The 18,676-nt window shown below is 43.8% G+C and overlaps 1 protein-coding gene across 1 annotated transcript in view; it reads right to left on the bottom strand.

Moving 5' to 3' along the window:
* The window catches only part of SCP2 (sterol carrier protein 2), a 38,265-nt gene that overhangs the window by 11,580 nt on the left and 8,009 nt on the right, over nt 1-18,676 (bottom strand). The window contains exons 5-11 of the mRNA XM_069737895.1: nt 9,475-9,539; nt 9,230-9,356; nt 7,976-8,039; nt 7,598-7,684; nt 7,236-7,386; nt 4,894-5,041; nt 4,228-4,335 (exon numbers count right to left, since the gene is read on the bottom strand). Of these exons, the coding sequence (XP_069593996.1) occupies nt 4,228-4,335; nt 4,894-5,041; nt 7,236-7,386; nt 7,598-7,684; nt 7,976-8,039; nt 9,230-9,356; nt 9,475-9,539 (750 nt within the window). The remainder of the gene's footprint in view (nt 1-4,227; nt 4,336-4,893; nt 5,042-7,235; nt 7,387-7,597; nt 7,685-7,975; nt 8,040-9,229; nt 9,357-9,474; nt 9,540-18,676) is intronic.

An 18,676-nucleotide genomic window follows, 5' to 3' on the forward strand; every position in this document is an offset into this window, starting at 1 on the left:
CAAAACCTTGTGGACCCTCCCTTATGGAAACTTCTGCACCTCTTCTGGTATTTGGGCCCACTAGTGACGTTGAGAGTAGGGTGAAGGTATGGGCTGCGTTAATGAACTTTGGATGTGTTGCAGCTTGCCTACTGTCACGATCCGAGTACGGACCATGGTGGTCGGATCGACCATAGGGCTCTTGACCTGGACTCAAAAGCCTCATATATGACCACAAAACGATCTGTTATCAGGTCAAGAGACCCATTGCCAGTTCGGACCATGTATGGATGGGTCAAACCGTCCTTACCAAGGACACAAATTAGAGTTAAATGTGGAGAGATGGCCTCTCTGTATAAAGGGCCGGATATACTCGAGACGTCTAACCTATCATCGGGTTGGGTCGATCTCTGGCAGTTGTCCGGTGCCAGGCTATCCACGTTTTTTTTTCTTAATCTTTGGCAAAAAGTCCTGATATCTGTGTTTCTGATGAATGTCAGAGGTGACCCAGCTCCATGAGAGTGAAGTTCATCCCCGCAGTGTAAAGTCTCGTTATCTCTATCAAGCACGGAGATAAGAAGGCACAAATTCCAGAATGTCATATAAACAGGCAGATAAGCGCTGATCCGGCCCGATTCCTTCCACCTGGGCTTTGGCTTTTACCCTACATCAGGTATGATTATTAGTGTCGCTGTACAAGGTCTGCAGATCCCATGTACTGTGGGTAGTCGCCGTGGTTTACGTATCCCATAATTATACAATAGTTCTGCACATAAAAGGGTGAAAGGTTGTGGGGCAAAAATCACTGAAAGATAAGAGTCCAGCTCACCCGCATGCGCGATTTGACGATCCGGAGCAAAGGAAGCGTCCGTGACCATGGACGTCAATGATTGCAGAGAAAGAAAGATCCAGCTTCACGAAAATCCAAAAACTCTTCTTTATTGGTGGGAATGAAAAAAAAAAAACCCACTCCAGTCGGTGAATTAATAAGCCATGGTAGTGATTGCAGGTAGTGAAACCCTTAATCATGTTATCAGAACCAGCGGTTTTATCTACTACCATGGCATTTTAAATTCGCAACAATAAAGAAGAGTTTTGGGGATTTTCGTGAAGCTGGATCTTTCTTTACAAAAATCATCGTGCACAGAATGACGCCGTCACAAGTGCCCTAATGGGGCTAAAGAGGACGGGCCCCGATCCTCCTCCATTAGACAAAGGAAAGAGCTGCAGCAAAAAGCTGGAGAACCAGGTGATACAAGTGCTTCTCACAAAACTAGAAACCCATCAAAAAGTTATTTCAGTTCTTCAATACAAAAAGTGAAATTCATTCTATAGAGTCATTACACACAGAGTGATCAATTTCAAGTGTTTATTTCTGTTAATGTTGATGATTATGGCTTACAGCCAATGAAAACCCAAATGTCGTTATCTCAGTAAATTAGAATAATTAACCAAAAAGACCAGTAAAGGCTTCCTAAGTGTTTATAAAGGTCCCTTAGTCTATTTCAGTAGACTCCACAATCATGGGGAAGACTGCTGACCTGACAGATGTCCAGAAGGCAGTCACTGACACACTCCACAAGGAGGAGAAGCCACAAAAGGTCATTGCTAAAGAAGCCGGCTGTTCAGAATGCTGTATCCAAGCATATTAATGGAAAGTTGAGTGGAAGGAAAAAAGTGTGGTAGAAAAAGGTGCACAAGTAACCGGGATAACCGCAGCCTGGAAAGGATTGTTAAAAAAGGCCATTCATAAATTTGGAGGATTCACAAGGAGTGGACTGCTGCTGGAGTCACTGCTTCAAGATCCACCACCCACAGACGTATCCAGGACATGGGCTACAAGTGTCACATTCCTTGTGTCCGGCCACTCATGACCAACAGACAACGCCAGAAGGGTCTTACCTGGGCCAAGGAGAAAAAGAACTGGACTGTTGTCAGTGGTCCAAGGTGTTGTTTTCAGATGAAAGTAGGGTTGGGCAAGAAATATCTGCTTAAATAGAAGTTCCTTAAAGTCAGGGTACATCCCCCACGAGAAAACCCGAAACTAAACACGAACCAAACGGTACATGGATTTTTTTGTGCAGATTTCATTGCCGTGCAAATTGTGAAACCCCCTAACATTTCAACAAAGGGGGATCCACAGTGAATATCCACTGCATAAATGGACACGCTCAGCTCAATCAGCTCTGCAGGGTTTTAAGTAAAGCACTGTTGGGCCTTATCAGACAATAGTTATTCATGTACGTGTTCTGTCCATGATTTTACCTATTATAAACGTGACACGTGGACCAAACACTAATGACACTCGTACCACTTTTTCTTGCAAACGTGAACAAACACTGACGTCTGAATGAGACCCAACTCTGATTCTCCACCAGGACAAGGAGGATGGAGAATCTGCCGTGTATCCAGTAAGTGTGCACATACCCTTAAAGTCTGCCCCAAAGAAGCAGCTGTTGTATGTGCAAGGGTTGGTCAATGGGACCCAGAAGTCTGGATGTACCCAGTCGCCTCGTAGGCATGTCAGGAGACTCCCGGGCGGTCCGCACATGGTGAAGGTCACCTGTATGTATTATGCCTGAGGCCGGATTCACACATCCGTGTGTCGCAGTCAGCAGACAGGCCACAATGTATATTGACTGTTGGTCTCCTAACCCAATCTCAGCCGCCTCGCAGGCACAAAGGAGGCTGCAGAGTCTGCGGATTTTAAATGATCCAGGTGAATGGATTAATGAAAAAAAAGTGAACAGACTACTTCGGTTTTTAAAAATGGATGAGGAAAAAAAATGGAAGAAAAACAGATGATACATGACAGTTTGGTCAGTGTTACATGGATGTGAAAATGGAAATGGATGAGTGGCTGTAGCTCAAAAGAGCTGTGGAGATGTGGGTCCACCCTGGCATTCTCTCAGTCTAGAGACCCCAGCGGACCCTTTAAGTTTTGCCACAATTGTAACTATAAAAGTGGTAAAAATTTCACATCTAAAACCTGAAGGAAAAAACTGTTAGGGCACATATGCACATGACATCTATTCCAGGCAGATTCGACCTGGACACACACACGGACACATATGATGGTAGAAAACCACCTGTGTTTTCCTGGAACATCTTCTGCTTCAAAACATGACGTTATATATATATATATATATTTTTTTTTTAAGCAGTGGAAATAGCTTGTGGAAATGCTGCTTCACTGTGGACACTTTGTGGGAGTTTTTAATTTCTTGAAGAGTTTGGACAGTGCCTAGATTTAGTTAATCAGAAGAGTCTCAAGTGTTTTTTTAAGTAAATCTCCAAGCACAAATATCCAGAAAAAAAAACAAATTCTCTTCAATAACAATTTCTTTAACTGAACAGGAAAATGTTCACGTTTGCAGATTCTGAAGCTTTTTCACAAAAATAGATCAGATCTAAAGCAACAAACGTCGAGAACCCGACAATTAGAACGTGGACAACACAAAGAAAGGAAATCACGCATGTTTAGTACGATCGGTCACACCTTCATATTGGGCAGAATAGAATATTAGATAAAAAACAGAACAAGCACACGAATCTGCCGAGAAGAGTCTTCCTAATGTAGCAGTGTGCAGCATCAGATATTAATGGCTAGTGGCCTATTGTAATTGGCTGTAAGATTTCTGTAAAACCAAGCGGCCACTGATAATAGGCAAGAGATTAGCAATTTATCTGCAGAGTGTATGATCGCCTAAGAAGCCACGATTATCAATGGATAACCTGCGGGAACAACTAAGGCTACTTTCACACTAGCGTTTTCTGCAATCCGTCACAATGCGTCGTTTTGCAGAAAAAAAATGCATCCTGCAAAAGTGCTTGCAGGATGCGTTTTTCCCCATAGACTTGTATTGACGACGCATTTGCGACGGATTGCTTTTGCGGACCGTCGGGAGCAAAAAACGCTACATGTAACGTTTTTTGCTCCCGACGGACCGCTTTTTCCGACCGCGCATGCGCGGCCGGAACTCCGCCCCCACCTCCCCGCACGTCACAATGGGGCAGCGGATGCGCCGGAGAAATGCATCCGCTGCCTCCGTTGTGCAGTGCGTTAAACGCTGGCGTCGGAATCTCTGCCCGACGCATTGCGACGGGGAGATTCCGACGCTAGTGTGAAAGTAGCCTAATAAATAAATACATTTAAAAATAAAATAAACCAGCTTCAAACAGATGTTGGGATTATTTAAAATCTGCATCGGAGATCCACCGATTACAACAATTTTAGGCAATGCTGACCTGTTGCACCCAGCGGATGCCCCTTGGAGATCAGACCTCCACTCGGATTGATGACCCAGCGTCCTCCGTATGTATTATCTCCTCTGTCAATCAATTCTCCTGCTTTACCTGCAAGAAGGAATCCAAGAAAAACAGGTCAGAGGTGACGCTCACTCAGGTCAGGTCCAAAGAGGTGGCAGATGGGCACTTTTTTTTTTTTTTTTTGCACCTGACAATTACAAGTCCTGGTCCAACTATAGAACCAGGACCCAAAGATCCCCAACATAATGATCAAGGGATTGTCCACCTTTAGGGACAGCTTTCTTTCTTCCTTATTTAAATGTGTGTATTTGGGGCTAAAATCATTTTAGCAATTGAATTTCATTTAATATCCACCGTACCGCACTGTCTATTGCTGGCTGCAGAAGGAGTTAAATGAGAATCCATCAGTGAACCAAAGATAAAGTTTGTAACTCTTATATCTCTCTAAGATCGTCTTCAGCTGGTTTATGACCACATCAAGGATAAATATGCTGGAATGTTTTTTGTTTTTTTTAATGGTACACACTTGAAAATTATATATATTTTTTATATTTTAGAACAAATACAGGCATTTAAGTTAATGGTTTATTTTCAGTCATTAGACAAAAAAAAACAAACAAGTAATGATTAGAGACGTTGGATTACCTATGGGGCAGAGGCCGAGCGCCTCGTATGTAATGAGCTCGTTAGCAGAGAAGCAGTCATGAAGCTCGATCACGTCCACATCGGTCGGCTTCACACCAGCCTTCTGGTAACACCTCTCCGCTGCGACCCTGCTCATGTCAAATCCAACCTAGAAGAAAAAAATAATAATAATAGTTAAAATATGCAAATTGTCCCTTCAGAGAGGAAGAGGACTAGAACGCTAGTGCCACCTACAGGAAGTAGCAATCCTAACAGTCAATGTCGACCCTTTAACGAGCCTTGTCACATGACTTAGGATAAAAAAAACGAGCATTCTCAATGAATTTAATGGTGTCACGGAACCCAATGTTGTGAGAGCTCCTGATTAATATGATGGCGTCGGCTCCTCCGACCCTCGTTGGTCAAATGCTTGTGACAAGATTCGTTTTTTCCTGATGCAGGATCAACGAATACATATTACATAGTAACATAGTAACATAGTTAGTACGGCCGAAAAAAGACATTTGTCCATCCAGTTCAGCCTATATTCCATCATAATAAATCCCCAGATCTACGTCCTTCTACAGAACCTAATAATTGTATGATACAATATTGTTCTGCTCCAGGAAGACATCCAGGCCTCTCTTGAACCCCTCGACTGAGTTCGCCATCACCACCTCCTCAGGCAAGCAATTCCAGATTCTCACTGCCCCAACAGTAAAGAATCCTCTTCTATGTTGGTGGAAAAACCTTCTCTCCTCCAGACGCAAAGAATGCCCCCTTGTGCCCGTCACCTTCCTTGGTATAAACAGATCCTCAGCGAGATATTTGTATTGTCCCCTTATATACTTATACATGGTTATTAGATCGCCCCTCAGTCGTCTTTTTTCTAGACTAAATAATCCTAATTTCGCTAATCTATCTGGGTATTGTAGTTCTCCCATCCCCTTTATTAATTTTGTTGCCCTCCTTTGTACTCTCTCTAGTTCCATTATATCCTTCATGAGCACCGGTGCCCAAAACTGGACACAGTACTCCATGTGCGGTCTAACTAGGGATTTGTACAGAGGCAGTATAATGCTCTCATCATGTGTATCCAGACCTCTTTTAATGCACCCCATGATCCTGTTTGCCTTGGCAGCTGCTGCCTGGCACTGGCTGCTCCAGGTAAGTTTATCATTAACTAGGATCCCCAAGTCCTTCTCCCTGTCAGATTTACCCAGTGGTTTCCCATTCAGTGTGTAATGGTGACATTGATTCCTTCTTCCCATGTGTATAACCTTACATTTATCATTGTTAAACCTATATTGTATTTTGCAAAATGTAAAGTTATAAAAAAAAGCCCGATATAAAGTCTCCGTGGCCTTTCCCTTAATATCGGGGACAATTCATGTCTTGAGTTTGTTTCTTTTTGTAGGAGAGAGACTGGATGCTAAGGTCATGGTGCCGACAGTAAAATCACATTGAATAAATTATATAAATTTACACAATGGGATTTTCTGGATTTTATTCTTGATATTCTATCTCTCAATGTTAAAATTAAACTACCCTTAAAATTATAGGCTATGCTTGTCTTTGTCAGCGGGCAAACCTACAAGGTCAGCAAGGGATCATATACTTATTTCCCCAGCTGTAAAGTTATATTAAAATAAATATATATATATATATATATATATATATATATATATATATATATATATATATATATATATATATATATATATATATATATATATATAGCAAAAAAAAAAAACTTTACATATAAGATGCACATCATAATTTCACTTTTTAAAAGTGCACACAATGGGGGAGATAATAAAAAAAACTGTCTAATATTAAGGCTGGCTTTGTTGCAAATATCAACCAATCAACGCTCAGTTTTCACTTCTCTGGTAAAGCGAAAGCTGCACTCTGATTGGTTGCTATGTGCAGCTCAGCCGATTTTGCTATTTGGCATAGAGATATATATCTATATATATAATTGTCTAAGGGTTTTTCCGTCTGTCTGTCTTTCTGTCTGTCTGTCCTGGAAATCCAGCCTCTTTGATTGGTCGAGGCCGCCTCGACCAATCAGCGACGGGCACAGTCTGCCGCGAATTCCGGGATCATCATTGTCCATATACTACGGGGACATGCATATTCTAGAATACCCGATGCTTTAGAATCGGGCCACAATCTAGTATATATATATATATATATATATATATATATATATATATATATATATATATATATATATATATATATATATATATATACATATATATATATATATATATATATATATATATATATATATATATATATATATATACACACACACACACTATATGCCAAGCGGAGTCTGCCCGCGTTGCACTCACCGCCTTGATGCAGCTCTCCTCATTAAACGTGCTGGACGTGTCCGTCACCATCTCCTGGGCCACGATTTCCACCGCCTGATGCTGCAGTCCGTGCTTCCTCACGAAATCCTCACTTACCAGGATGGCAGCTGCTGCACCGTCAGAAGTAGGACTGGAGTACAGAAGTTAAAAAGAAATCAGTGGAAATCTCGTTTGGCCCAGAATGACCTCTGCGTGCATGCTCATTTCAGCTGAGCATCCATTTGCTGCAATTAGGAGGGGGAATTCTCAGGAAGCCCTTTATATATGAGGGCAAAGGTCAGCTGAATCAGGGCAGACTAATATTTATTAGACTCCATACCCCACTATTAGGCTTTGCTTACCAGCACTGAAGAACGGTGAGGTAATCAAACACTTTCCGGGAATTCTTCACTTGATCCAAGCTGTATTCCTCTTGAAACTGTGAAAACCTGCAGAGAGGAGAAGATGAAACGAGCGAGTGATGGCTGCGGTGTAAAGCATCTCCAGCTACAGAAAAGAATGCACGGAAATAATAAGATTCTTTGACCATTTCCAAGACGCTCATCTAACACAAGGATTGCTTTTCGAGGACGGTCGACTATAATTTCGGCTTCACATATCGGCTTTTCACGGTCCTGTAAATTCTGGACCAACTATGGAGATCTTCATCTAAACTGACAGTCTCATATAGGACTAGAGAATGGGGTCACAGCTGATGACTGACGGTTTATACGACTCACGGATTGTTTATTGAGTGTTTGTGATTCTTCCAGGCGATCTTCGCAAAATGTTCCATCTTTGTTCCTACGAGCAAAAAAAAAAAATAGAAAAAATGATATACTGTACTTATTGAGAGTTTGACAAGGAGGGTGAACGCGACCTTCCCAGTCATCCCCTATATCTAAGGTTCTCATATCTAACGACTCAAAAAAAAAAAAAATCAAGCATCCCATCCCTTATGGCACTGACATCAGCAGTGGAGCAGTACAGGACGAGCACACAGGCTGCGTTCATAGAACATCTCTGGAGCAGGAAGGTGCTGACACCGGAGCGACAAACTGGAAAACTTATGTATTATTAAACATTTCCCCCAATTTACGGTTGCAAGATGGTCATGTAACCCACGATTTTACCGTAACTATATTTTACAGCGCAGCCCTGGTATTAACCACTTTATGACCTTGCAATTGTCCATTTTTTTTGTGCCTTCACTTTTTTGCCCTCCTTCTTCCAAGAGCCATATCTTTTTTTCCTTTTCAATATAGCCGTCAATCCGTCACTTGTTTTTTGGATTTTTTTTTTTAACCGTGTTCACTATATGGTAAAACTGACCTGGTAATATATGATTCTCTAGGTCAGTACGAGTACACAGACACCAAATATGTATAGGCTTTTTTTATATTCAAGTGGTGAAAAAAAAATTTCCGAAATTTGTAAGAAAAAAAGAAATAATTTTCACTTATGTTGTTATTTTCAGAAACCCATAACATTTTTTTTATTTTTTGGGATCCAGGTCTGGATAAGGTTTTTTTTTATTTTTTTTTATTTGCACCCTGATACCATTTTGGGGTAAATAAGATGTTTTGATGGCCAAAGAAAAACAAAAAAAATTCTGGAGTTTTGATTAATGTGTTATATATTTGGATAGATCGCACATTTCTGAACACTTTTTTTTTTTTAATATTACTTTATGCGTTTTTTTTTTTAATTTAATCTCCAAATGTATGGATTGGGAAGAGGGGCCAATTTGATTTTTTTTATTTTACAGAAACTCTTTCCACTCATTTTATGTAAGTCCCCTTAGAGGACTTGAGCCTGAAATCATCTGATCACCTACCAAATACTGCAATACTCCAGTATATAGTAAAATTCACAATCCTCTCTGAACCCCAGCCAGTGACCTCACTTCACGGGAGCACGAATTTGGCGGCAATAAATCTGATTAGAATTGTGCTTATCTCCAAGAAACAATATACATTTTCACACAATTTTACCATATTTCTCCATGTGTTCTAATCCAGCTCTGCCAAACAACTGGGGAGCCAATGGAGCAGGTTCCAGGCCATACTTGTTGGCTACAACCTCCACATGTTTATCCATTGGGTTGGCTCGGTCCGTGTACTAAAATATACAAAAGTTACCCAAAAAAGTTATTTAAAGAAGTTATTTTTTTTTATATCTCATAAATTGCTGATATCACAGCATGAAACCGTATCACGACAGTAAATTAAATACCAACCATGGGTTTTAATGAGCCTCGTTCCATCTTCTCGAAGCCGAGAGCTAGGACGCAGTCCGCCAACCCTGCGGAGAACAGTATAAGTCAGAGATCTGAAGAAACTACCAATATTATACGAAAGTGACAAAAAAAAAAAAGTATTGAGCTTAAAACAACACAGTTTGGATAAAGACGCGAATGCATCCCAGTCCCGCATCTTTGGCGCCTGTTACGCAGCCAATAAGCATGCAGGGATTGACTGTGAGGCACTGTAATGTTGTAGCCATCTTGGTTGTGGCATTACTGTGATTGGCTGGCCGTGTGACATCAGAGGTTATAAAAGGACATGCGCCGCCCGGCTTGGAATGCAGACTCCATTGCACAGCTCCGTCACACTTTGTATTGCAGGGAGAGAAGCTTGTACAGGCCTGTGTGAGCACAGTATAATGAATCAGAGAGCGTCATAGGCTATGTTGTGAGGTGAAATTTTAACCCCGCGCGTTCCAATTCACCAAACAATTTTGCCCCCATCTACATAATGGGGAAAAAGTGAAAGGAAAAGTGTTGGAGGCAAATTGACAGCTGCCAGATGTGAACAAGGGGGACTTAAAGAGTGAGAGCGATGGCGCCAAAGAGTATACACCGTACAGTTGCTAAGGTGGGGCTCCGACATGGGATACTCACCACACACGGGGATATGAACACACACACAAAATGCGCCACACACTACCATGTGCTTGAACACATATACCACCCTCAGCACAGATTTCACCACACATACACCAACCTCGCCACATAAAAGTCGAAACACAAAAGTCGCCGCTCAAAACTCGCCACACGCAAAATTCGCCACATGCAAAACTAGGCTCACGCAAAACTCGCCACACACAAAACTAGCACACGCGGAAAAATTGCCACATGCACAAAAGTTGCAACACATGCAAAAGTTGCCTCACACAAAACTTGCACATACTCAAAACGCACCACACATAAAACTCGCCACGCGCAAAACTTGCTGCACACCACTTGCTACACTAACCTGTCAAGTGCAACTCAACACACAAAAAGTTGCTACACGCATGTCGCCACACAAAACTCATCTCACAAAAGTCGCTACATGCACGTCGCCACACGCAACTCAACACACACAACTTGACACATGAAACTCGCCCTAAAACACACACAAGTCTGGTATTATCCTTCAAAAATAAAAATCTGATTAATAAGCAGACAAACTACAAGAGCAACAAATGTACCATATAGGAAATACGGCAGCTGTCAGTCACATGACCTGTCTATTATGTGTGAGCTAATATATACTGCCAGGGGGGAGGGCTTCCTGTTGGCTGGGGATTTATCAGGCTGCCAATAGCAACCAATCACAGCTCAGCTTCTATTTTGCTACAGTTAATTAATCTGAGCTCTGATTGGTTAATATAGGCAACAAAGGACATTCTCAGTATAACAAAGCTTGTGTGAGGTAATAGCATGTCAGTTAGGGTGTGTTGGTGGAAAGGCTGATGTCAGTCACATAACCTCTATGTGAGAGGATATAGAAACTGTTGTGAATTCTGTGGCAGAGCTCACTCCTGTGGTCACAAGTGGTACTGCGGCTTCTGAGTTTCCTTCCTCAGGTGATGTGGTGAAGTCGTTAGGTGCTGCTCTATTTAACTCCACCTAGTGCTTTGCTCCTGGCCTCCAGTCAATGTTCTAGTATTGGTCTTGCTTCCTCCTGGATCGTTCCTGTGGCCGTCTGCTCTGCATAAGCTAAGTTTTGCTTGTGTTATTTTGGTTTGCTATTTTTTCTGTCCAGCTTGCTTAATTGGTTTTTCTTGCTTGCTGGAAGCTCTGGGACGCAGAGGGAGCACCTCCGTACCGTTAGTCGGTGCGGAGGGTCTTTTTGCCCCTCTGCGTGGTTGTTTGTAGGATTTTGTGTTGACCGCAAAGCTATCTTTCCTATCCTCGGTCTATTCAGTAAGTCGGGCCTCACTTTGCTCAATCTATTTCATCTCTGTTTGTATTTTCATCTTTACTCACAGTCATTATATGTGGGGGGCTGCCTTTTCCTTTGGGGAATTTCTCTGAGGCAAGGTAGGCTTATTTTTCTATCTTCAGGGCTAGCTAGTTTCTCAGGCTGTGCCCGAGGCGCCTAGGTCTGGTCAGGAGCGCTCCACGGCTACCTCTAGTGTGGTATGATAGGATTAGGAATTGCGGTCAGCAGAGTTTCCACGTCTCAGAGCTCATCCTATGTTTTGTGGGTTTTGTCAGGTCACTTGTGTGCTCTGAACTTCAAGGTCCATTGTAGTACTGAATTGCCTTTCATAACAGTACTGGAGGCCCAAAGTACTAATGCTTCTCAATAGAGGGAAAAAAGAAGTTCTGAGACCATTTTTTTTCTTTGCACTGTGTTTTGTCTTTTTTTTCCCCTAGACATTTGGGTAGTTCAGGACACAGGTGTAGTGATGGACATTAAAGGTCTGTCTTCATGTGTGGATCATCTCACTGCAAGAGTACAAAATATTCAAGACTTTGTGGCTCAGAATTCTATGTTGTTAGAACCAAGAATTCCTATTCCTGATTTGTTTTCTGGAGATAGAGCAAAATTTCTGAGTTTTAAAAATAATTGTAAACTGTTTCTGGCTTTGAAACCTCGCTCCTCTGGTGATCCAGTTCAACAAGTTAAGATCATTATTTCTTTATTACGTGGCGACCCTCAAGACTGGGCATTTTCCCTTGCGCCAGGAGATCCTGCATTATGTAATATTGATGCGTTTTTCCTGGCGCTCGGATTGCTGTACGATGAACCTAATTCGGTGGATCAGGCAGAGAAAAATTTGCTGGCTCTGTGTCAGGGTCAGGATGAGATAGAGATTTATTGTCAGAAGTTTAGAAAGTGGTCCGTGCTCACTCAATGGAATGAAGGAGCGCTGGCAGCTATCTTCAGAAAGGGTCTCTCTGAAGCCCTTAAGGATGTCATGGTGGGATTTCCCATGCCTGCTGGTCTGAATGAGTCTATGTCTTTAGCCATTCAGATTGGTCGACGCTTGCGTGAGCGTAAATCTGTGCACCATTTGGCGGCATTATCCGAGCATAAACCTGAGCCTATGCAGTGTGATAGGACTTTGACCAGAGTTGAACGGCAAGAACACAGACGTCAGAATGGGCTGTGTTTCTATTGTGGTGATTCCACTCATGCTATCTCCGATTGTCCTAAGCGCACTAAGCGGTTCGCTAGGTCTGCCACCATTGGTACGGTACAGTCAAAATTTCTTTTGTCCGTTACTTTGATCTGCTCTTTGTCATCTTATTCTGTCATGGCATTTGTGGATTCAGGCGCTGCCCTGAATTTGATGGACTTGGAGTATGCTAGGCGTTGTGGGTTTTTCTTGGAGCCCTTGCAGTGTCCTATTCCATTGAGAGGAATTGATGCTACGCCTTTGGCCAAGAATAAGCCTCAGTACTGGACCCAGCTGACCATGTGCATGGCTCCTGCACATCAGGAGGATATTCGCTTTCTGGTGTTGCATAATATGCATGATGTGGTCGTGTTGGGGTTGCCATGGCTACAAGTCCATAACCCAGTATTAGATTGGAAATCAATGTGTGTCCAGCTGGGGTTGTCAGGGGGTACATGGTGATGTCCCATTTCTGTCAATTTCGTCATCCACCCCTTCTGAGGTCCCAGAGTTCTTGTCTGATTACCGGGATGTATTTGATGAGCCCAAGTCCAATGCCCTACCTCTGCATAGGGATTGTGATTGTGCTATCGATTTGATTCCTGGTAGTAAGTTTCCTAAAGGTCGACTGTTTAATTTATCTGTACCTGAGCACGCCGCTATGCGGAGTTACGTGAAGGAGTCCTTGGAGAAGGGTCATATTCGCCCGTCATCGTCGCCATTGGGAGCGGGGTTCTTTTTTGTGGCCAAGAAGGATGGTTCGCTGAGACCTTGTATTGATTACCGCCTTCTAAATAAAATCACGGTCAAATTTCAGTACCCCTTGCCGCTGCTATCTGATTTGTTTGCTCGGATCAAGGGGGCTAGTTGGTTCACCAAGATAGATCTTCGTGGTGCGTATAATCTTGTGCGTATTAAGCGGGGCGATGAATGGAAAACTGCATTTAATACGCCCGAGGGCCATTTTGAGTACCTAGTTATGCCTTTCGGACTTGCCAATGCTCCATCGGTGTTTCAGTCCTTTATGCATGACATCTTCCGAGAGTACCTGGATAAATTCCTGATTGTATACTTGGATGATATTTTGGTCTTCTCGGATGATTGGGAGTCTCATGTGAAGCAGGTCAGAATGGTGTTCCAGGTCCTGCGTGCTAATTCTTTGTTTGTGAAGGGATCAAAGTGTCTCTTTGGTGTTCAGAAGGTTTCATTTTTGGGGTTCATTTTTTCCCCTTCTACTATCGAGATGGACCCTGTTAAGGTCCAGGCCATCTATGATTGGACTCAGCCGACATCTCTGAAGAGTCTGCAAAAGTTCCTGGGCTTTGCTAATTTTTATCGTCGCTTCATCTGTAATTTTTCTAGTATTGCTAAACCATTGACCGATTTGACCAAGAAGGGTGCTGATGTGGTCAATTGGTCTTCTGCTGCTGTGGAAGCTTTTCAAGAGTTGAAGCGTCGTTTTTCTTCTGCCCCTGTGTTGTGTCAACCAGATGTTTCGCTTCCGTTCCAGGTTGAGGTTGATGCTTCTGAAATTGGAGCGGGGGCTGTTTTGTCGCAGAGAAGTACTGATTGCTCGGTGATGAAACCATGCGCCTTCTTTTCCAGGAAGTTTTCGCCTGCTGAGCGAAATTATGATGTTGGCAATCGAGAGTTGCTGGCCATGAAGTGGGCATTCGACGAGTGGCGTCATTGGCTTGAAGGAGCTAAGCATCGCGTGGTCGTCTTGACTGATCACAAGAACTTGACTTATCTCGAGTCTGCCAAACGGTTGAATCCTAGACAGGCCCGTTGGTCGCTGTTTTTCTCCCGTTTTGACTTTGTGGTTTCGTACCTTCCGGGCTCTAAAAATGTGAAGGCGGATGCCCTGTCTAGGAGTTTTGTGCCCGACTCTCCGGGTTTGTCTGAGCCGGCGGGTATTCTCAAAGAGGGAGTAATTTTGTCTGCCATCTCCCCTGATTTGCGGCGGGTGCTGCAAAAATTTCAGGCTAATAAACCTGATCGTTGCCCAGCGGAGAAACTGTTTGTCCCTGATAGGTGGATGAATAAAGTTCTCTCTGAGGTTCATTGTTCGGTGTTGGCTGGTCATCCTGGAATCTTTGGTACCAGAGAGTTAGTGGCTAGATCCTTTTGGTGGCCGTCTCTGTCGCGGGATGTGCGTTCTTTTGTGCAGTCCTGTGGGATTTGTGCTCGGGCTAAGCCCTGCTGTTCTCGTGCCAGTGGGTTGCTTTTGCCCTTGCCGGTCCTGAAGAGTCCTTGGACACATATCTCTATGGATTTTATTTCGGATCTCCCCGTCTCTCAAAAAATGTCTGTCATTTGGGTGGTTTGTGATCGCTTCTCTAAGATGATCCATTTGGTACCCTTGTCTAAATTACCTTCCTCCTCTGATTTGGTGCCATTGTTCTTCCAGCATGTGGTTCGTTTACATGGCATTCCAGAGAACATCGTTTCTGACAGAGGTTCCCAGTTTGTTTCGAGGTTTTGGCGAGCTTTTTGTCCTAGGATGGGCATTGATTTGTCTTTTTCCTCGGCTTTCCATCCTCAGACTAATGGCCAGACCGAACGAACCAATCAGACCTTGGAAACATATCTGAGATGCTTTGTTTCTGCTGATCAGGATGATTGGGTGTCCTTCTTGCCTTTGGCTGAGTTCGCCCTTAATATTCGGGCCAGCTCGGCTACCTTGGTTTCGCCGTTTTTCTGCAACTCTGGGTTCCATCCTCGTTTCTCTTCAGGGCAGGTTGAGTCTTCGGACTGTCCTGGTGTGGATACGGTGGTGGACAGGTTACAGCAGATTTGAACTCATGTAGTGGACAATTTGACCTTGTCCCAGGAGAAGGCTCAACGTTTCGCTAATCGCAGACGCTGTGTGGGTCCCCGACTTCGTGTTGGGGATTTGGTTTGGTTATCATCTCGTCATATTCCTATGAAGGTTTCCTCTCCTAAGTTTAAGCCTCGTTTCATTGGTCCGTATAGGATTTCTGAGGTTCTTAATCCTGTGTCTTTTCGTTTGACCCTTCCAGATTCTTTTTCCATCCATAACGTATTCCATAGGTCATTGTTGCGGAGATACGTGGTACCTATGGTTCCATCTGTTGATCCTCCTGCCCCGGTTTTGGTGGAGGGGGAGTTGGAGTATATTGTGGAGAAGATTTTGGATTCTCGTGTTTCGAGACGGAAACTCCAGTATCTGGTTAAGTGGAAGGGTTATGGTCAGGAAGATAATTCCTGGGTCTTTGCCTCTGATGTCCATGCTGCCGATCTTGTTCGTGCCTTTCATGTGGCTCATCCTGGTCGGCCTGGGGGCTCTGGTGAGGGTTCGGTGACCCCTCCTCAAGGGGGGGGTACTGTTGTGAATTCTGTGGCAGAGCTCCCTCCTGTGGTCACAAGTGGTACTGCGGCTTCTGAGTTTCCTTCCTCAGGTGATGTGGTGAAGTCGTTAGGTGCTGCTCTATTTAACTCCACCTAGTGCTTTGCTCCTGGCCTCCAGTCAATGTTCTAGTATTGGTCTTGCTTCCTCCTGGATCGTTCCTGTGGCCGTCTGCTCTGCATAAGCTAAGTTTTGCTTGTGTTATTTTTGTTTTGCTATTTTTTCTGTCCAGCTTGCTTAATTGGTTTTTCTTGCTTGCTGGAAGCTCTGGGACGCAGAGGGAGCACCTCCGTACCGTTAGTCGGTGCGGAGGGTCTTTTTGCCCCTCTGCGTGGTTGTTTGTAGGATTTTGTGTTGACCGCAAAGCTCTCTTTCCTATCCTCGGTCTATTCAGTAAGTCGGGCCTCACTTTGCTCAATCTATTTCATCTCTGCGTTTGCATTTTCATCTCTACTCACAGTCATTATATGTGGGGGGCTGCCTTTTCCTTTGGGGAATTTCTCTGAGGCAAGGTAGGCTTATTTTTCTATTTTCAGGGCTAGCTAGTTTCTCAGGCTGTGCCCGAGGCGCCTAGGTCTGGTCAGGAGCGCTCCACGGCTACCTCTAGTGTGGTATGATAGGATTAGGAATTGCGGTCAGCAGAGTTTCCACGTCTCAGAGCTCGTCCTATGTTTTGTGGGTTTTGTCAGGTCACTTGTGTGCTCTGAACTTCAAGGTCCATTGTGGTTCTGAATTACCTAATCATAACAAGAAACTGCCAGTTACAGACTATTTTTACCACAATAATGCCTCATAAGAAAAGGAATTCCATGGCACGAATGTCAGCTGACGCGAAAAGAAAAGCTGCATTACGGGCCAATGAAAAATGTGAAAACCGAGAAACAAGGCTGACACACATGGAGAACAGCAGCTGCTTCCTCAAGAGCCAATGAACTTACTGAGGAGAGGGAAGCGAGGCTTGCAGATAAGAGAAGAAGAGCTGCTTCCTCAAGGGGCAATGAGTCATCTCAGCAGAGAGAAGGCGACTTGCCACTAAGAGAATTGCTATTTCTTCCACCAGGGCACAGGAAATGGTTGGAGATTTGAAGCATGCTGCCTTTTGTTACCAGTCAGACATAAACTATCAGGATAACCCTAAAGTTCAGATAGGAAAAATGGATGTGGTCTGCATGTACTGCAGTGCCCTGAAATGGAGAGATGAACCGCCAGGTTTATGCTGTGCAAATGGCAAGATAAAACTTCCACCTCTCCTGTCACCACCAGATCCCCTAAAGTCTCTGATGACAGGTACCAGTACAATTGTGAAATGCTTCTATTAGCTTAGTTTTTGCCTTTTAATAATTACATTTCTATATATTTGTTTTGTGGTTTTGTGTGCAGAATAAATTTTTGTTAACACATTCTATTTTGCTAACAGCAGTTATTAACCCGGGCGAAGCCGGGTAGTACAGCTAGTTAAAAATTAATTTGGTTTCCAGAGACCTAGCAATTACAAAATGCGTAATGCGTGTGTTAAGGGACAGGAAGTGGAAGAGCTGATGATGGTGCACACAGAAGCCGAGGATGTGGGGCAGGTGCGACTACGCCCAAGAGACAAGCCCATCCAAGACGCATTTGTTCCTGCCCCACTTTCCCGGGAGGCACGGTACACCACTTCTGAAGCGAGAGCAGTGCAAACAGGTGGTTGGTTGGATAGCAGATAATGCTTCCAGCAGGCTTGACAGCACCACACGGTCCAGTCTCACCAGCCTACAGTCTAGATCACTTATTCCTCACCCTGATCCTCCTTCCTACAGTCTAGATCACTTATTCCTCACCCTGATCCTCCTTCCTACAGTCTAGATCACTTATTCCTCACCCTGATCCTCCTTCCTACAGTCTAGATCACTTATTCCTCACCCTGATCCTCCTTCCTACAGTCTAGATCACTTATTCCTCACCCTGATCCTCCTTCCTACAGTCTAGATCACTTATTCCTCACCCTGATCCTCCTTCCTACAGTCTAGATCACTTATTCCTCACCCTGATCCTCCTTCCTCCTACCATGCCGAGTTCCTGGAGACTAGTGATACCACACTAGGACACTCCGAGGAGCCATTTACCACAAAATTTCTTGATTGTGGCCTCTCGACCTGCACGCTTCAAGAGGGACAGGAGGACATATTGTTTAGCGATGCACAGACCTTATAGCAGCCACTGCCACAAGAACTTGATGGTGGGGGGACGGCAAATTTGGGACAAAGAGGAAGAAGATGATGAGTTGCCGCCAAGACTTGTTGTTGTTAAGTCACAAAGTCAGGAGGACTAGGATGCGGTGGTGGAATACAAGGTGGTGGAAGATGAAGTGACTGACCCAACCTGGGAAGCTGTCATGCAGAGTGAGGCCAGCAGTGCTGAGGGGGGAGAAGGATCGGCAGCACCAAAACAGGCAGGAAGAGGCAGTGGGGTGACCAGAGGGAGAAGGCTGGCAACTATTCCTACGATCACCAACACTCCTGAATTTTTCTGTCAAAGAGTTACGGTAAGTATTCCCCAGTCTGGGACTTTTTTTTAAAGAGAGATCTGAGACAAACAAAATGGCCATTTGCAACCTATGCCACGCAAAGATCAGCAGGGGCCTGACCACTAAGAGCCTAACCACCACCAGCATGATCAGGCACATGTCATCTAAGCACCC

The sequence above is a fragment of the Ranitomeya imitator genome, chromosome 8, assembly GCF_032444005.1.
Source record: "Ranitomeya imitator isolate aRanImi1 chromosome 8, aRanImi1.pri, whole genome shotgun sequence".
Classification (NCBI taxonomy): Eukaryota; Metazoa; Chordata; class Amphibia; order Anura; family Dendrobatidae; genus Ranitomeya; species Ranitomeya imitator.